The sequence below is a fragment of the Clarias gariepinus genome, chromosome 1, assembly GCF_024256425.1.
Source record: "Clarias gariepinus isolate MV-2021 ecotype Netherlands chromosome 1, CGAR_prim_01v2, whole genome shotgun sequence".
Lineage (NCBI taxonomy): Eukaryota > Metazoa > Chordata > Actinopteri > Siluriformes > Clariidae > Clarias > Clarias gariepinus.
In genome coordinates this window covers 22,480,904-22,496,919 of record NC_071100.1, presented here as the reverse complement: position 1 = coordinate 22,496,919, position 16,016 = coordinate 22,480,904, and the positions used below count along the sequence as shown (strand labels likewise).

At 42.0% G+C, this 16,016-nt stretch overlaps 1 protein-coding gene across 4 annotated transcripts in view; it reads right to left on the bottom strand.

Annotated features, from left to right (window-relative positions):
• The window catches only part of LOC128527458 (butyrophilin subfamily 1 member A1-like), an 88,393-nt gene that overhangs the window by 16,043 nt on the left and 56,334 nt on the right, over positions 1 to 16,016 (bottom strand). The window contains exons 1-2 of one of the 4 annotated variants that reach the window (XM_053499831.1): positions 6,109 to 6,195; positions 5,927 to 5,983 (exon numbers count right to left, since the gene is read on the bottom strand). In XM_053499831.1, the coding sequence (XP_053355806.1) occupies positions 5,927 to 5,981 (55 nt within the window). In that variant the 5' untranslated portion in view covers positions 5,982 to 5,983; positions 6,109 to 6,195. Of the gene's footprint in view, positions 1 to 5,926; positions 6,003 to 6,104; positions 6,196 to 16,016 lie in introns of those variants that run through there. The other 3 variants (XM_053499851.1, XM_053499842.1, XM_053499820.1) reach the window with 3 other exon arrangements.

The window sequence follows — 16,016 nt, the reverse complement described above, 5'->3', positions numbered from 1 at the left end:
TTGCTTTACATCTCAGGAAGCCCTCATGTTTGTGTTTCCTTCTGGCTTTCCCTTTTAGTTATGCTGTCATAGTTAGTCCTGCCGGAGTCTCTGCTTGCACTCTACAGTTAATATACATTCACATTATACATTGTGTGACTGTGACCATACCTAACTGCCATTTCTCCTCTTCTTCTCTTTCTCTCCCTTTTTCTCTTTCCTCTCTCCTCCTGTCTATCCCTTTCACTCTTTCTCTCTCTCTGTTGAGCTACACATGTCGTTCCCGAGCTGTCAGTGATTCAGACTCCCTCTGCCCTCCGGACCTGTCTGACCCATCCTGGTGCCCCGCTTCTGGCTGAAGATCTCGTCACATGGATGCCCCGTGTGTCTCTCTGGGATGCGTCTGGTGTCTGGGGATGATTCTCTCTACCTAGAAGATGGTTCTGGCCTTGACTGGTGTTGGCAACTGTTTCTCTGGGGACTTGACAGTTCGATAGTTCAGGACTGGAACTTCCTACAAGTCTACCTGGGTCTTCAATAACTACCTGGACTCCATATTAACATCAATTAACATCAGCTAGGATAGATGAATTGCCTGCCACCTAACACACTGTATAAATGCAGATCATTTACTGCTTTCTGTTTCACCCAAATGAGGATGGGTTCCCTATGGCTGTCTCAATGTTTCTTCCTATTTCCATCTCAGGGAGTTTTTCCTTGCCACTGTCGCCCTCGGCTTGCTCACCAGGGACAAACTGATCATTTTGATTCATACAAATTCACATTTCATACAAACTTTTGATTGTGTAAAGCTGCTTTGCGGCAATGAAAGTTGCTAAAAGCGCTATACAAATAAAATTGAATTGAATTGAATTGAATTTATGGCTAAATGACGTACTGTAGATGCAGGTGTAAAAGGTTAAAAATTTACCTACATAAAATAAATAATATGCAGTTAAGACAGTTAAAAATAATTGTTATAATATACACTGTGGTGCAGTTCATAAGGTGTAACAGTTAAAACAAGACCCTTGTTTCTTATGTATTCTTAAATTATAAATGTCAAATTCATTGTGCTGTGCTCAACTGTGAACACTGTCAAACAAGTCACTAGATTTATCGCTGGGGAGGAATCTAAAACCCCACAAAGGCCAGGTGCTGCAGATTAAATCCTGCAGCCAAGCTAAACACAAGCTGGAGTTTTGTGCCTCTTTGCTTCAAACTATAGGTGGTTTAATAGTCCTCTAAATCAGATGTAAATACCAGTGATTAAGACATAAGAGTGCTGAGAATCTGTGGTAATAACATGAAAAGGATGTTGTTAGTGGTATTGCTGTAATGTGGTGAGAAATATGTTTAGCTATGCACTATTATGCTATGCTAATCGACCTTTTTCCAGTGTATACAGTAGCATACAGAGTCATAGCAAGGTTAGAACCAACAATACTTTCATTCTAAAGGAGTTTATCACCTGGAGACACCCTTATGGAGACATGGCTGGATATTGCTGTGTGCAGTGTCTTCTCTGAACTTCTCACTTCATCCTATGCCTATCTAAATTCCCCCAGGACATCGGGTCGAGGAGGAGGAATCGCAGTGGTCTATAGGGAAAACTTTTATTGTAACTACCTGTCATTATTGTCTTTTCCCAGCTTTGAGCTAAACTTATTTGAGCTTGCCCGCTCTCACACAGTGTTTTGTAGAGTGATTTATCGTCCACCTAAGTATAATAAGGACTTTTAAATTGACTTGTCTAATTTTTTGGCTGAAATTATGCCTAAATATGATTGTGTCCTTATTGTGGGTGATTTTAATATTCATGTTTGTTGCCCTGAAAATCTGCTGGCCAGAGATTTTTTAAGCTTAGTCGATTCATTTGGTTTTGTGCAGTCAGTGTCTGTCCCCACACAGGAGCGGGGGCACATCCTTAATCTTGTTTTATCTTATGGATTATCTATTTCTAATATTTAAGTATGTGATGCAGTATTTTCTGATCATAAGCCTGTTTGTCTTTGTGTTTAACTTCTCCACCGCCACTCAGTTCTCTGATGCATTTAACCGGAGCTGTGATGATGACATCTCGGAGTACACTTCTGTTGCTGGCTCCAACACTGAGGCACTAGCATCCTGGCTCCATTCCACCTATAAGGCTGCCTTAGACTCTGTGGCTCCATTAAAAATCAGGCGCCCCAAAGAAAAATCGGAATTTTGGTTAAACAACAAGACTCGTGTTGTCAGACGTGAGTGTCGCAAAGCGGAACGAAAATGGAAAAAGGATGGATTGCAAATGTCTCTTATTGCATTGAGAGATAGTTGGTTAATTTAAGCAAACTGTCTTAGACCTCGCATTTTATTTCAATAATTTAATGCAATTCTTAATGGTCCCCAAATTGTCAGTTTTGACAGCTCTTATGCAGTGTGTAAAAAAACTTTCACAGTTTTTTATTGATAAGATTTCTTATCGTTTTTTTTTATTGATTTAAGATTTATTACTTCTTCTGCATGTGACTATCTCTATTTCTGTCTCTAGCTCTGCTGTTTTTAACTAGTTTGAGTCCATTTCTCTTTCTTTTCTCTTAAAGGTTATTAATATTATGAAGCCTGCAAGTTCTCCTGCTGATCCCATTCCTCCACATCTTTTTAAAGATTTGGCTCCCATTCTAGGTCCTATAGTTGTAAATATTATAAATAGCAGCATGGGATTTGGGGTGGTACCCAGAAATTTTAAACATGCAGTTTTGCAGCCTTATGTAAATATGCGTCTGTGTTTTCTAATTACAGACCAATCTCTAAGCTACCATTTCTGTCTAATATTCTGGAGAAAGTAGTATATACACAAATTATAAGTTATCTTAATGAGCATGAAATTTTTAAGATCTTTCAGTCTGGTATTAAGGCTCTTCACAGTACCGAAACAGTTCTGTTATAAAACAGGGTCTTAAATGACATTTATTGTATTAATGATTCTGGTGATTCTGTAATTCGTCTGCTCCTTGACCTAACATCCTTCTGTCATGCTTAAAACACTGGGTGGGAATTAGAGGGACAGCTCTAGACTGGTTAAGTCCTATCTTATTGATAGAACATTTTCTGTTAGCCTTGAAGATCTTGAGTCCTCATCAGCTCTTCTGACATGTGGGGTCCCAAAGGAGTCTATCCTTGGACCCCTTCTTTTCTCTTTGTATTTGTTGCTGCTTGGCCATATCCTGAGAAAACATGGCATCTTCTTTCACTGCTATGCAGATGATAGTCAGATTCATCTCCCATTAAAACAGGAGGAAGGCTACTCTGTAAAGCCTCTGTTAACATGTCTAGATGACATAAAGACATGGTTAGCCCCCAATTTCTTTTTTATTTTAATGATAAAAAGACAGAGGCTTTGAAATTTGGTCCTGGTGCCAGGGAGTTCCACCTCTGGATTTAGGAGCCTTGGAAGTTTGTGTGTTATTTTTAACCATGGCTTTAAATTTGATAAACAGATCAGTGGTGTGGTTCAGTCCAGTTTCTTTCAACTTAGACAACTAGCAAAACTTAAGCCTGTTTTGTCATTTAAGCATTTTGAAATAGCCATCCATGCCTTTGTCACCACTCGCATCGATTATTGTAATGCTTTGTATTTCTGGGTTTCCCAGGCAGCATTACATGATCCAAAATCCTGCTGCTTTACTCTTAATGTCTATCCAAAAAAGAGAACATATCTATCCAGTTCTGGCTTCCATTCATTGGCTCCCAATATATTACTGAATTAATTAAAAAAAATATTTTGGTCACGTTTAAATGTTTACATGGCCTTGCCCCGCCCTACCTCTCAGATCTGCTTCAGCCCTATATCCCACCCCGGTCTCTCAGATCATCAAATAAACTTTTCCTGACTGTTCCTAAAACAAAATGCAGGCTTGGGGGTGATCTGGCATTTTTTGTAGCGGCACCAAATTGTGGAATGACCCAACCTTGACTATTTGTGTGGTGTTACGTTCCAGAACATTATTTGACATGTGGTCAAATTACTGAGGGTGTTTAATTCCCATCTTAAAACTCACATTTTTTCTCTGGTATTTAAACAAACATGAGATGTTCAATTCAATTCACTTTTATTTGTATAGCGCTTTTAACAATTGTCATTGTCGCAAAGCAGCTTTACACAATCAAAAGAATTACATAGGTTGTATGGAATGTTTATGAATCAGAATGATCAGATTGTCGCTGGCGAGCAAGCCGAGGGCGACAGTGGCAAAGAAAAACTCCCCGAAATGGTAATAGGAAGAAACCTTGAGAGGAACCGGACTCAACAGGGAACCCATCCTCATATGGGTGAAACAGGAGATTTTATATATTCTGTATGATTAGATATGTGTGTGATGTTATTTTAATTATGTATTTTTGTATTGTTTTATTATTTATGTGTAGCACTTTGGGGCATTCTTATTGTTAAAGTGCTATACAAATGAAGTTGAGTTATGTTGAGTTGAGAACCATAGTGATTGTTGCCATAGTAAGCGCCAGAAACTTTAAATGTAAAAAAAAATAATCATAATAATAAAATTATGTTTATGTAGTTATCGAATGTGTTCTAAGGTAGTCAGCATGTGAAACATATTAGAACATATTCAAGGTACATTTTAATGTACAATGCTCAAATGATTGATGTATTTACACAGACTAGAGTCACAGTTTTCCAAAGATGCTGTAATGTTGATGATAAAAATGATGAGGAAGATAAGGATAAAGGACAGCTGAGCTACAGTGACCAAGCTGATTGTGAAAGTACTGAGGTGAATGATGATGAGAAAGATACAGAGCCACCTGATATAAACATTTAAACTGTATATAAACTAATATAAACTCTCTGAGGCAATGGGTACTTTGTTTGTACAGTATTCATTTATTTTCATCCCCCTTGCTAAGAGAACAAGTGGTTGTACTAAGTGTTTATTTTGTAGTTTATCATCATAATGGTTACATTTATTGCCTTAGTTTGTAATAATTTTATTACGTTTGCAAATAAATTTCTGGAGATATGAATGTGTTTTCTTATTATTGGAGATAATAAAGAGAGTCTAATTTCAAATTTCCTGAACAAAAGTTGTGGCAACATTGGGCCATTTTTGTGATTATCTACTGAATTAACATTGTGCAACTGTTTGGCCAACTTATCTTTGGCACCACCAATGAGCCAACGTTGGGTCACCGGACAAAATGACATCGGCCCAACCACTGATGCCAACATTGGTCCAACATATCCACTGCCATTTGCCCCAACATTGGCCTTCAGTGATGTGTTATCTGGATATATATGAATTGTGGAAAAAAGCATGTCAGCCTAAAAGTTAAGTCCATTAGCCCACTGAATCACTCATTCACTCATTTTCTATACCTGATTGTGGGGTGCACAGGTGTATTTATGACAGCTAACAACCTCAAACAGGTGCTACCAATTTAGAATCAGAGTGTAGCTGGATTATTTAAAAGCAAAATAAGTCTTTGAGGGTTAGAAATATGGCCGATAAGCGTAAGTTAGTGTCCCTTCCCAAAGGGACTTTTAAAAAATGTTGAAAAAGTCTGCTGCAAAACAAAATGAAAGTGTAAACAACACTTTGTCTGAACAGGTGATTAGTTTCCATGATTAAACTTGAGCAACTTTGACTATTTTTATATAAGATGTAAATATTAATTCTAGTTAGTATGTATTTGTGATTTGCTGTGTTGTTTTTTTAACGTTTAATTTTGTAAAGCTGAGGTCATCTTGTGTAGAGGCTCGCTTTCTGCAAGTGTCTTATAGCCCCTAAAATTAATGTCCAGACAATTAACCTGCTGTTTAACTTCAGGACCAAAAACCAGGCTATTATGCTCCACATACATGGATTTAAACTTATAGAAATAGAAATCTGTGACCATAGAATTCACTTAAAACCCCCACAGAGAGAGAGAAAGAGAGTATTTTTCATACCTGATTGAGATTTCATAAAGCTGTAGAGAGTAAGTAGGGTCACACAAATAATCATCCCTGAAATACAGTTTATCATTATTGTTTTAGTTTGTTTCATTAAATAACTAGTAAATTCATACTCCTAATTTTGTGGATTTTTTACTCATTATTTCTATAAAAAATAAATGTACATACTCACTTGCTTAAAGATGTATATATAAATATTTCCACACTAAGAAGATGCTGAAAGCAAATGCGTTGTTCCAAAGTTTACTCTTTCAGTTGGTGCACTTTCATTTTCGGTCGTTTAAGAGACACGCCCTTTTCTAAGGAAATCTGATAGGACATCAGGCGGCGTCATTAAAGTTTGCAACAGGCAAAGGTTTTATAACACTAAATTACAGTAAATTATGTATTCATTCTGAAATATTACCTCAGGTTTTAGGAGTAAAATCAACCCTAAATGACTTGCACAATACTCTTTATTATGTACAGTAATCTTCAGTGTCATTGAATATTTTATTTTCTAATTTGATATTTCAAATTACAAAAGAAGTCAACTTGCAAATATTTTTTTTTGTTTAAAATATGTTCAATAAATGTTATTGATTTTAACTTTGTTATATTAACTTTTGTAAACTGTGTTATGGATACTTTGTAGTTAAATCAAGACAGATCAAGATGGTTCTGCAGGAGTTAACATGGTTCATAGCATGATAATGCATATACAAGTTGTAATAAATTAAGATGTAATGTCACAGAGTTGAGCAACCCTGACCTAGCTCACCTTTATAAATAAAAAAGGATTTTGTCTGTATATTGGTCAGAACACACTCTTTCAATGATATCTTTACATTTCATACATTGGAAGACCCAAAACCAGTCAGAAAAAAGTCTGTCTGTATGTCTGTACAGCCAGATTTTGTCACAGCATCACGCAAAACTTGCTGGACAGAATTTAATGAAACTAAGGTTTAAATCTGCACCATAAATGAAATGAAAAAATGTTAAGTAGAAGTGAAGTTATGTGTCGATTAAGTCACAGCATTTTTTTTCAAAGAAATATAGCACTTTTCCCCTCGAGATGGGCGTGCCTATACACGTCACTTAACAAAGTCAATCAACGCAATAGTTTACTGTATATAAGCAAAGTATGTGGAGGACACAGAAACAACCTTAATGCATCTAAAAGCTGGCAGAATCCCCAAGAAATAGAAACGAAAGCGCAACACAGCATGGCTTACTCCAAAAAAAAGGTGAGGGCACAAGGTGAGGGCACAAGGTGAGGGCATGTACTGTAAAATACCTGAACTGAAAATGTCATGCTATTAGTGAGAAAATCGTTCCGTGTTTCTGCTGGCCGATTTTGTCATTCCCAAAGTATCAACTTCCTGTTCGGCCATATTATCACAAGAGTTACTCTGGAAAGCCTTGTCTTTTACAATCTTGAATCATCTGCTTGTTTAAAGCCTTCTAGAAGCATTGCTGGTAAATTATGTAGTTAATCTAAGTTTAATGATTGATCATTTCTATGTATTGTGTGATTTTGTGCACTTTGTACATTTTGTGAGGCTGTGTACCATAAGCAGCTCACCTGTTATCTTCTCTGTGTTGTCAGGTTAGCTATGTTGGCTAAGTTGTTTTCCTGGTACTTGTACTTTATATTCAGAGTCTAATTACCTGTTTTGCAGTGTCTCTGTATAAGAATACATTGTTTGTACTGGCAATGGAATGATTAGACGAAAACAAAACTTTATTGTGTGATTAGTTTTACATATTCCCCACGTCTTGATTCATCATTTAACCTACAGTTACTGTCTGTTTAGCTATCTGTCAACTTGTGCACAGAAGCCACGCACACTGGAGGACAGAATAGTGAAAAAGCAGCAACACAGCTACACGCAACAGATTCTGTAAAGAAAGACAGCTCCCACTCATCCTCTCCCCTCTTTAGTCTTCCTCGCATTCCTCGTGACCGATCCAAGATGAAAGAGAATACAGAGATGAGAGCCATCAACTCTTCCAGCCAGCTGGAAACCAGGTCGGTCATATCCAACAGTTTATCAAGTTAAAGAAAGACCTCTGCGAGCATGGTAGCAGCTAGAGCACGCGCAAGGGCTGAAGCTGCAAAAGCGTGCACTACATTCGCAAAGAGAGAGACTGAGGTAATATTAGAAAAGGCCAAACTGGAAGCAAAGTTGCGCATGCTGCAGCATGAAAAGGAGGTTGCGGCAGCCACAGCAGAAGGTGAAGTTCTGGAGTCAGTGGCAGCAGAATTAAAATTAGATAAAAGCAGAGGTGACATTGTGGCATTGCCTCATGAACCTGCTGAAAAGCGGACCAGTGACTATGTTGACTGTATCTCAGCCCCACACCATAGTCAGCTCACTCCCTATCAGGCTCAGCCATTTTATCCCTCTTTCACTAGAGTTGTCCATCAGACATATGCTGCAGAGCAGACTGATGTGCAGTCATGTTCCCCTCTATATCATAACCTAGCTCAAGTCAGAGCACGTCAGCCCCACTCTTCCCCTTATAACAAAGCCATGCACCAGCCACACGCCGCAGAGCACACAACCATGCAGCCGCATCTCCGTCCCCCTTACCAACCAGCTCATGGTTGGACTCACGGTCGAAGAAGTACAGCACAGCAGCCGCCCTCTCCCCCTCCTAAGGAAGCAGTGAACCCATCATTCACCACAGACCATGCAGATATGCGTGACATAAGCAGGTACTTAGTGCGCCATGAGATTGGTAATTCAGGGCTTAGCAAATTTGACGATCACCCTGAAAACTACTGGGCCTGGAAATCCTCATTCACTAGTGCCATAGAAGGGCTGAGATTAACAGCTAGTGAAGAGATAGATCTTTTAGTTTAATGGCTAGGGCCCAAGAGCTGTCCACATTACTGAACCCAATGGCCTTAGAATGGCGTGGTTACGTCTTGAAGATTGCTATGGCTGTCCTGAGATCATTGGAAAGGCTCTTTTTGACAAGCTAGAAAATTTTCCCAAAATTAACATCAAAGAACCTCGAAAGCTCAAAGAGCTCGGAGACCTGCTGAAAGAAATTGAGTCTGCAAAGTTAGAAGGCTACCTGCCTGGGCTCTCTTATCTGGACACTGCGCGAGGTGTGACACCCATCATGAAACAAACTCCCTCACAACCTCCAAGAGAAATGGATGTCTCTGGGTTCCCAGTATAGGATCAATCACCAGGTAGTCTTCCCACCTTTTTCATATGTTGCCGACTTTGTTTGCCGTGAAGCCCACCTACGTTTGAGCCTATGCACTGGCAATGCTACAAAGCCAGACTACCCTGTGAAAAGACAAGGACACCCTAAAAGCTTTGTGTCTTCCAACAAGACTGAGATCTTACACATGCAGTCTCCAGACACTGTTAACAACATCTCAAGCAGCAAGCCAGACATCGACAAGCAATGTCCTATTCACAAAAAAACCCATCCCCTCAGATGCTGTAAAGGGTTTCGAGCTAAAAGCATTGAGGATCAAAGCATTCTGATATCAAACAAAAAGTTTTTGTTTTACATGCTGTTCTTCGAACAGGTATCTAGCAAAAGACTGTAAGGCAGCTGTACAGCGTTCTGAATGTAACAGTGAAGCGCACGTCACAGCTCTCCATCCTGGGCCGCCCCCTTGGACGGTTAAGCCCCCTAGTGCAGAGCACGGCGGGGAGAAAGAGGAGAATTCCTCTCCTGTAGTTAACAACAAATGCACTGGTGTTTGTGTCAATTTACAGAGCTCTCGGTCCTGCTCTCAAAATCTGTCTCATTGAGGTCTTTTACAAAAGCAGACCAGACAAAGCTGTTAAACTTTACACAATACTTGACGATCAGAGGAACCGGTCCCTCGCTAGATCAGAGGTTTTCGACATCTTCCACCTCAAGAGCACAGTCTTTCCTTATACTCTTCACACATGCGCTAAAATCACAGAGGTGTTTGGAAGGAGAGCTGCAGGCTTCATCGCACAATCTCTTGATGGTACCTGCAACGTGTCTCTTCCTATGCTTATTGAGTGCAATCACATGCCAGGTGACAGATCAGAGATACCTATGCCTGAAGTAGCAAAACACCATTCACACCTAAGCTCTATTGCTCATCTCTTTCCCCCTCCCAATTCGGATGTGCAGATCCTCATCCTGCTTGGCCATACAAGGTCAGAGATCAAGGCAATGGGCCTAAAAATGCACCTTATGCTCAGAGACTTGACCTTTGTTGAGTCATCGTTGGTGAGGTCTGCTAAGGCCTGCTCACAAACCCACAACTGTAAACACTTATCGCACCAACATTTTAAGCAATGGACGTCCTTCTCACTTCAGTCCATGTCACAACCGCATCTTACTGAAAGAGACGTTGAATGCAGACATGTCAAAGCCCCCTCGTTCCACTTAGTCTGCTTTTGACACTCACCACTCTTATAGTTGGAGCCTCCACTGTGAAAGCCCACAAGACAGCACCATTTTTTGAAAGAACGGCAGAGGATGACAAGAATGCAACTACGGGGGGGGGAGGGCGCAATCCAGTGTCTTCTTGTGCCAGTCCCAAGTCTGGATAAATGCAGAGGGTTGTGTCAGGAAGGGCATCCAACGTAAAACATTTGCCAAATCAATGATGCGAATCACAAATATAATTTCCATACCGGATCGGTCGTGGCCCGGGTAAACAACGGCCGCCATTGGTGCTGTTGACCTACAGGGTGCTGGTGGAAATTGGGCTACTGTTGGTCGAAGAAGGAGAGAAGAAAGGCGTGTTCGAAAGCAGAGAGAGAAGAGGAAAGGCAAGAGTTTAGGAGTGATAGTAGGGACTTTGAATGTTGGGACCATGACAGGGAAGGGAAGAGAGTTAGTTGATATGATGCAGAGAAGAAAGGTGGATATACTGTGTGTCCAGGAGACCAGGTGGAAAGGTAGCAAGGCTAGAAGCTTAGGATCAGGGTTCAAATTGTTTTACCATGGTGTGGATAGGAAAAGAAATGGAGTAGGAGTTATTCTAAAAGAGGAGTTTGTAAGGAATGTTCTAGAGGTGAAGAGAGTATCAGATAGGGTGATGAGTCTGAAGCTGGAAATTGAAGGGATAATGTTTAATGTTGTTAGTGGTTATGCCCCACAGGTAGGATGTGAGTTAAAAGAGAAAGAGAAATTCTGGAGTGAGTTAGATGAAGTGATGCAGAACATCCCCAGAGGTGAGAGAGTGGTGATTGGTGCAGACTTCAATGGACATGTTGGGGAAGGGAACAGAGGTGATGAAAATGTGATGGGCAGGTTTGGTCTTCAGGACAGGAATGTGGAAGGACAGATGGTGGTGGACTTTGCAAAGAGGATGGAAATGGCAGTAGTAAATACTTTTTTCCAGAAGAGGCAGGAACATAGGGTGACATATAAGAGTGGAGGCAGAAGCACTCAGGTCGACTACATCTTGTGTCGGCATTGTAATCTGAAAGAGATCAGTGACTGCAAAGTGTTGGTAGGGGAGAGTGTAGCCAGACAACACAGAATGGTGGTGTGTAAAATAACCCTGGTGGCGAGAAGGGTGAAAAGGACAAAGGCAGAGCGGAGGACAAAGTGGTGGAAGCTGAGAAAGGAAGAATGTTGTGTAGTCTTCAGGGAGAAGTTGACACAGGTTATGGGTGGTCAGGAGGTGCTTTCAGTTGACTGGACAACTACAGCCAATGTGATGAGGGAGACAGGTAGGAGGGTACTTGGTGTATCATCAGGTAAGGGAAAAGTGGACAAGGAGACTTGGTGATGGAATGAGGAAGTCCAGGAGCGTATACAGGGAAAGAGGCTAGCTAAGAAGAAGTGGGACACTGAGAGGACTGAAGAGAGTAGACAGGAGTACAGGGAGATGCAGAGTAAGGTGAAGGTAGAGGTGGCAAAGGCCAAACAAAGAGCATATGAGGACTTGTATGCTAGGCTAGACAGTAAGGAGGGAGAGGGGGATCTGTACAGGTTGGCAAGGCAGAGAGATAGAGATGGGAAGGATGTGCAGCAGGTTAGAGTGATTAAAGATAGAAAAGGAAATGTACTGACAGATGCAAGGAGGGTGATGGGAAGATGGAAGGAGTACTTTAAAGAGTTGATGAATGAGGAAAACAAAAGAGAACAAAGAGTGGAAGAGGTGACTGTTGTGGAACAGGAAGTAGCAAATATTGGTAGAAGTGAGGTGAGAAGGGCGTTGAAGAGGATGAAGAGTGGAAAGGCTGTTGGTCCTGATGACATAACTGTGGAGGTATGGAAGTGCTTAGGAGAGGTGGCAGTAGAGTTTTTGACAAGTTTGTTTAACAAGATCTTGTAGAGTGAGAGGATTCCAGAGGAATGGAGGAGAAGTGTATTGGTGCCAATTTTTAAGAACAAGGGAGATGTGCAAAGCTGTGGCAATTATAGAGGTATAAAGCTAATGAGCCAGACAATGAAGCTGTGGGAAAGAGTAGTGGAAGCTAGGTTAAGGGCAGAGGTGAGCATTTGTGAGCAGCAATATGGTTTTATGCCTAGAAAGAGTACATCAGATGCAGTATTTGCTTTGAGGATGCTGGCGGAGAAGTACAGAGAAGGTAACAGGGAGTTGCATTGTGTCTTTTTAGATTTAGAGAAGGCGTATGACAGGGTGCCAAGAGAGGAGCTGTGGTATTGTATGAGGAAGTCTGGAGTGGCAGAGAAGTATGTTAGAGTGGTGCAGGACATGTATGAGAGCTGTAAGACAGTGGTAAGATGTGCTGTAAGTGTGAAAGAAGAGTTCAAGGTAGAGGTGGGTCTGCATCAAGGATTGGCTCTAAGCCCCTTTTTGTTTGCTATGGTGACGGACAGGATGACAGATGAGGTAAGACAGGAGTCCCCATGGACTATGATGTTTGCAGATGACATTGTGCTCTGTAGCGAGAGCAGGGAACAGGTGGAGGAAAATTTGGAGAGGTGGAGGTATGCTCTGGAAAGCAGAGGAATGAAGGTTAGCCACAGCAAGACGGAATACATGTGTGTAAATGAGAGGGACCCAGGAGGATCGGTGAGGCTACAGGGAGCAGAGGTAAAGAAGGTGCAGGATTTTAAGTACTTAGGGTCAACGGTCCAGAGCAACGGAGAGTGTGGAAAGGAGGTGAAGAGGCGGGTACAGGCAGGTTGGAATGGGTGGAGAAAAGTGTCAGGTGTGTTGTGCGATAAAAGAGTATCAGCGAGAATGAAAGAAAAGGTGTACAGGACAGTGGTGAGACCAGCGATGCTCTACGGCTTAGAGACAGTGGCGCTGAAGAAAAGACAGGAGGCAGAGTTGGAGGTAGCAGAGCTGAAGATGTTGAGGTTCTCTTTGGGAGTGACAAGGATGGATAGGATTAAGAATGAGTTTATCAGAGGGACAACCCACGTTAGATGTTTTGGAGATAAAGTCAGAGAGGCCAGATTGAGGTGGTTTGGACATGTTCAGAGGAGAGATTGTGAATATATCGGTAGAAGGATGCTGAGGTTGGAACTGCCAGGCAGGAGGTCTAGAGGAAGACCAAAGAGGAGATTTATGGATGCAGTGAGGGAGGACATGAAGTTAGTTGGTGTGAGAGAAGAGGATGCAGAGGATAGGGTTAGATGGAGGCAAATGATTCGCTGTGGCGACCCCTGAAAGGGAACAGCCGAAAGACAAAGAAGAAGAAGGCAGATGATGACAAGGTGGCTCAATCAGTAGAGGACAGGCTGTTCATGCAGATAATGGACAAACAGATGTTCATGGATGACACAAACATCTGGGTGGCGCCACTTCCCTTTAGTTTTCAGAGAGCACGCCTGCCTAATAACAAAGAACAAGCTTTGAGCCGTCTCACTCCTCTCTGTCGTACGCTTGAGAAAAGGCCTCAGATAAAGGAGCACTTCATGGCCTTTATGCGAAAGATCTTCAATTACCACCATGTCAAACTAGCTCCGCCCTTACATGAAAAAGAAGAATGCTAGTACCTACTTACATTCGGCGTGTGCCATACACGTAAGCCTGAGCAGATTAGGGTGGTGTTCAACTCCAGCGCTCGTTATCATGGGGTGTCACTAAACGATACTACTGACAGGGCCAGATCTGAACAACAGCCTGCTGGGAGTTGTGTTACGCTTTAGACGTGAGCCAGTAGCGATCACTCCAGACATAGACCAAAGTTCCACAGTTTCATTGTCCGAGAGGATCACAGGAACTTCCTTCGATTCCTCTGGTTCAAAGACAACAATACATCTAAAGACATTATTGAATACAGAATGAGGGTTCATGTATTCGGCAACAGCCCTTCTCCTGCCATTGCAATGTATGGACTTAGGCGCGCGGCTCAACATGGAGAGGCTGAGTTTGGCGAAGACGCAAAGGGCTTTGTGCAGAGGGATTTCTATGTTGACAATGGACTTAAGTCCATTTCTTTCATCACAGAAGCCATTGACCTGCTCAAAGTTATACAGGATATGCTCACTATCTCTAACCTTCGGCTTCATAAAATAACATCCAACAGCCCGACAGTTATGCAAGCATTCCCTTCTGCTGATTATGTGAAGGATCTGAAAGACCTGGACTTGGAGATAGATTCCCCACCAGTACAACACAGCTTAGGACTAAGATGGAACCTTCAGAATGATACATTCCCATTCTGTGTTGCTAACTCTGATAAGCCATTCCCCCGCAGAAGCATTCTAATCACAGTAAACAGCCTGTTTGACCCCTTGGTTTCATGGACCCCGTTACTGTCCAAGGGAAACTCCTGCTCAGACAGCTTAAATGCACGACTGTGGACTGGGATGCTGCTCTCTCCCCTGAAAAGGAGGCCGAATGGAATGCCTAAAGACACTCGCTACAAGATCTCATACAGTTTGAAACCCCATGAGCATACACAGTAGCCTCTCTCTTAAAAGCAGCTGTAGCTTATTTGAAGGTTACAGACAACGATGCTACATGTCATGTAGGCTTATCATGGGAAGGGCCAAATTAGCCCCTCAGCCACACCACACTGTTCCCAGACTCGAACAGTGTGCTGCTGTCCTCGCAGTTGACCTAGCAGGGCTGATTGTGCAAGAGTTGGACTGTAAGCCAGATGCCTTGGGATTTTATATGGACAGTAAAGTGCTGGAGTACATCTGCAATGAAACTCGAAGATTTTACGTGTATGTTAGCAACAGAGTGCAAAAGATCAGGAGGTTCACACATCCTGAGCATTATGTGCCCTCTTCATTGAATCCAGCTGATTTGGCTATCAGATCAGTCTCACTGAAACTATGTGGTCCACCGGTCCAGCTTTATTACAGCATTCTGATCTCTCGCATGTCACAGAGGAAGCACCCTTTGACCTTGTTCATTCAGACTCTAATGGTAAGGTAAGAGCCTATTCTTATTAGAGGCACAGCATGTCTTATACACATTGTCCAGTCCTTTGAAAAGAAAAACACTTGTAAGGGATGGCATCACTGTGTGAAGCCTCACACAGCTGACTTGCTGGCGCAAGCTAGAAACATTGTTATTAAGAGTGTACAAAGAGAGGCCTACCAAGCTGATATTGCATGTCTGGAGAAGGGGTAAGAAATTTCTACAAACAGTCCACTCCGAAAGCTGTCACCTGTTCTTGAGAATGGTCTGCTAAGAATTGGGGGCCGTCTTGAGCATGCCGCATTTAACGCAATGGAATGACGCACTCATTATCCCTGGCCGTAGTCATGTCGCTGCTCTCCTCACAAATCACTTTTACGAGAGAGTGAAACACCAAGGCCATGTCTTCACTGAAGCTTCCATTCGCTCTAGATACCCAGGGCTAAGAGGTGCTTCAATAGCGCCCTCCATAAGTGCGTCATTTGCAACAAGCTCAAAGGAAAAACAGCGGAGCAGAGAATGGCGGACCTCTAACCGCGTCAGCACTGAACCACCTTTCACCAACGTGGGCCTGGATGTGTTCAGCCCATGGGACGTGTCCACGCGCCATACCCGTGGAGGCCAGGCCAAAAGTAAAAGTTGGGCTGTGATTTTCACGTGTTTAAGTGTGCAAGCGGTGCATATCGAATTGATAAGTCAATGGACAGCTCATCCTTCATAAACGCTGTGGAACTAGAGGGGCATGCAGAGAGCTAAAAATGCTTATGGACGATACAACGGAAC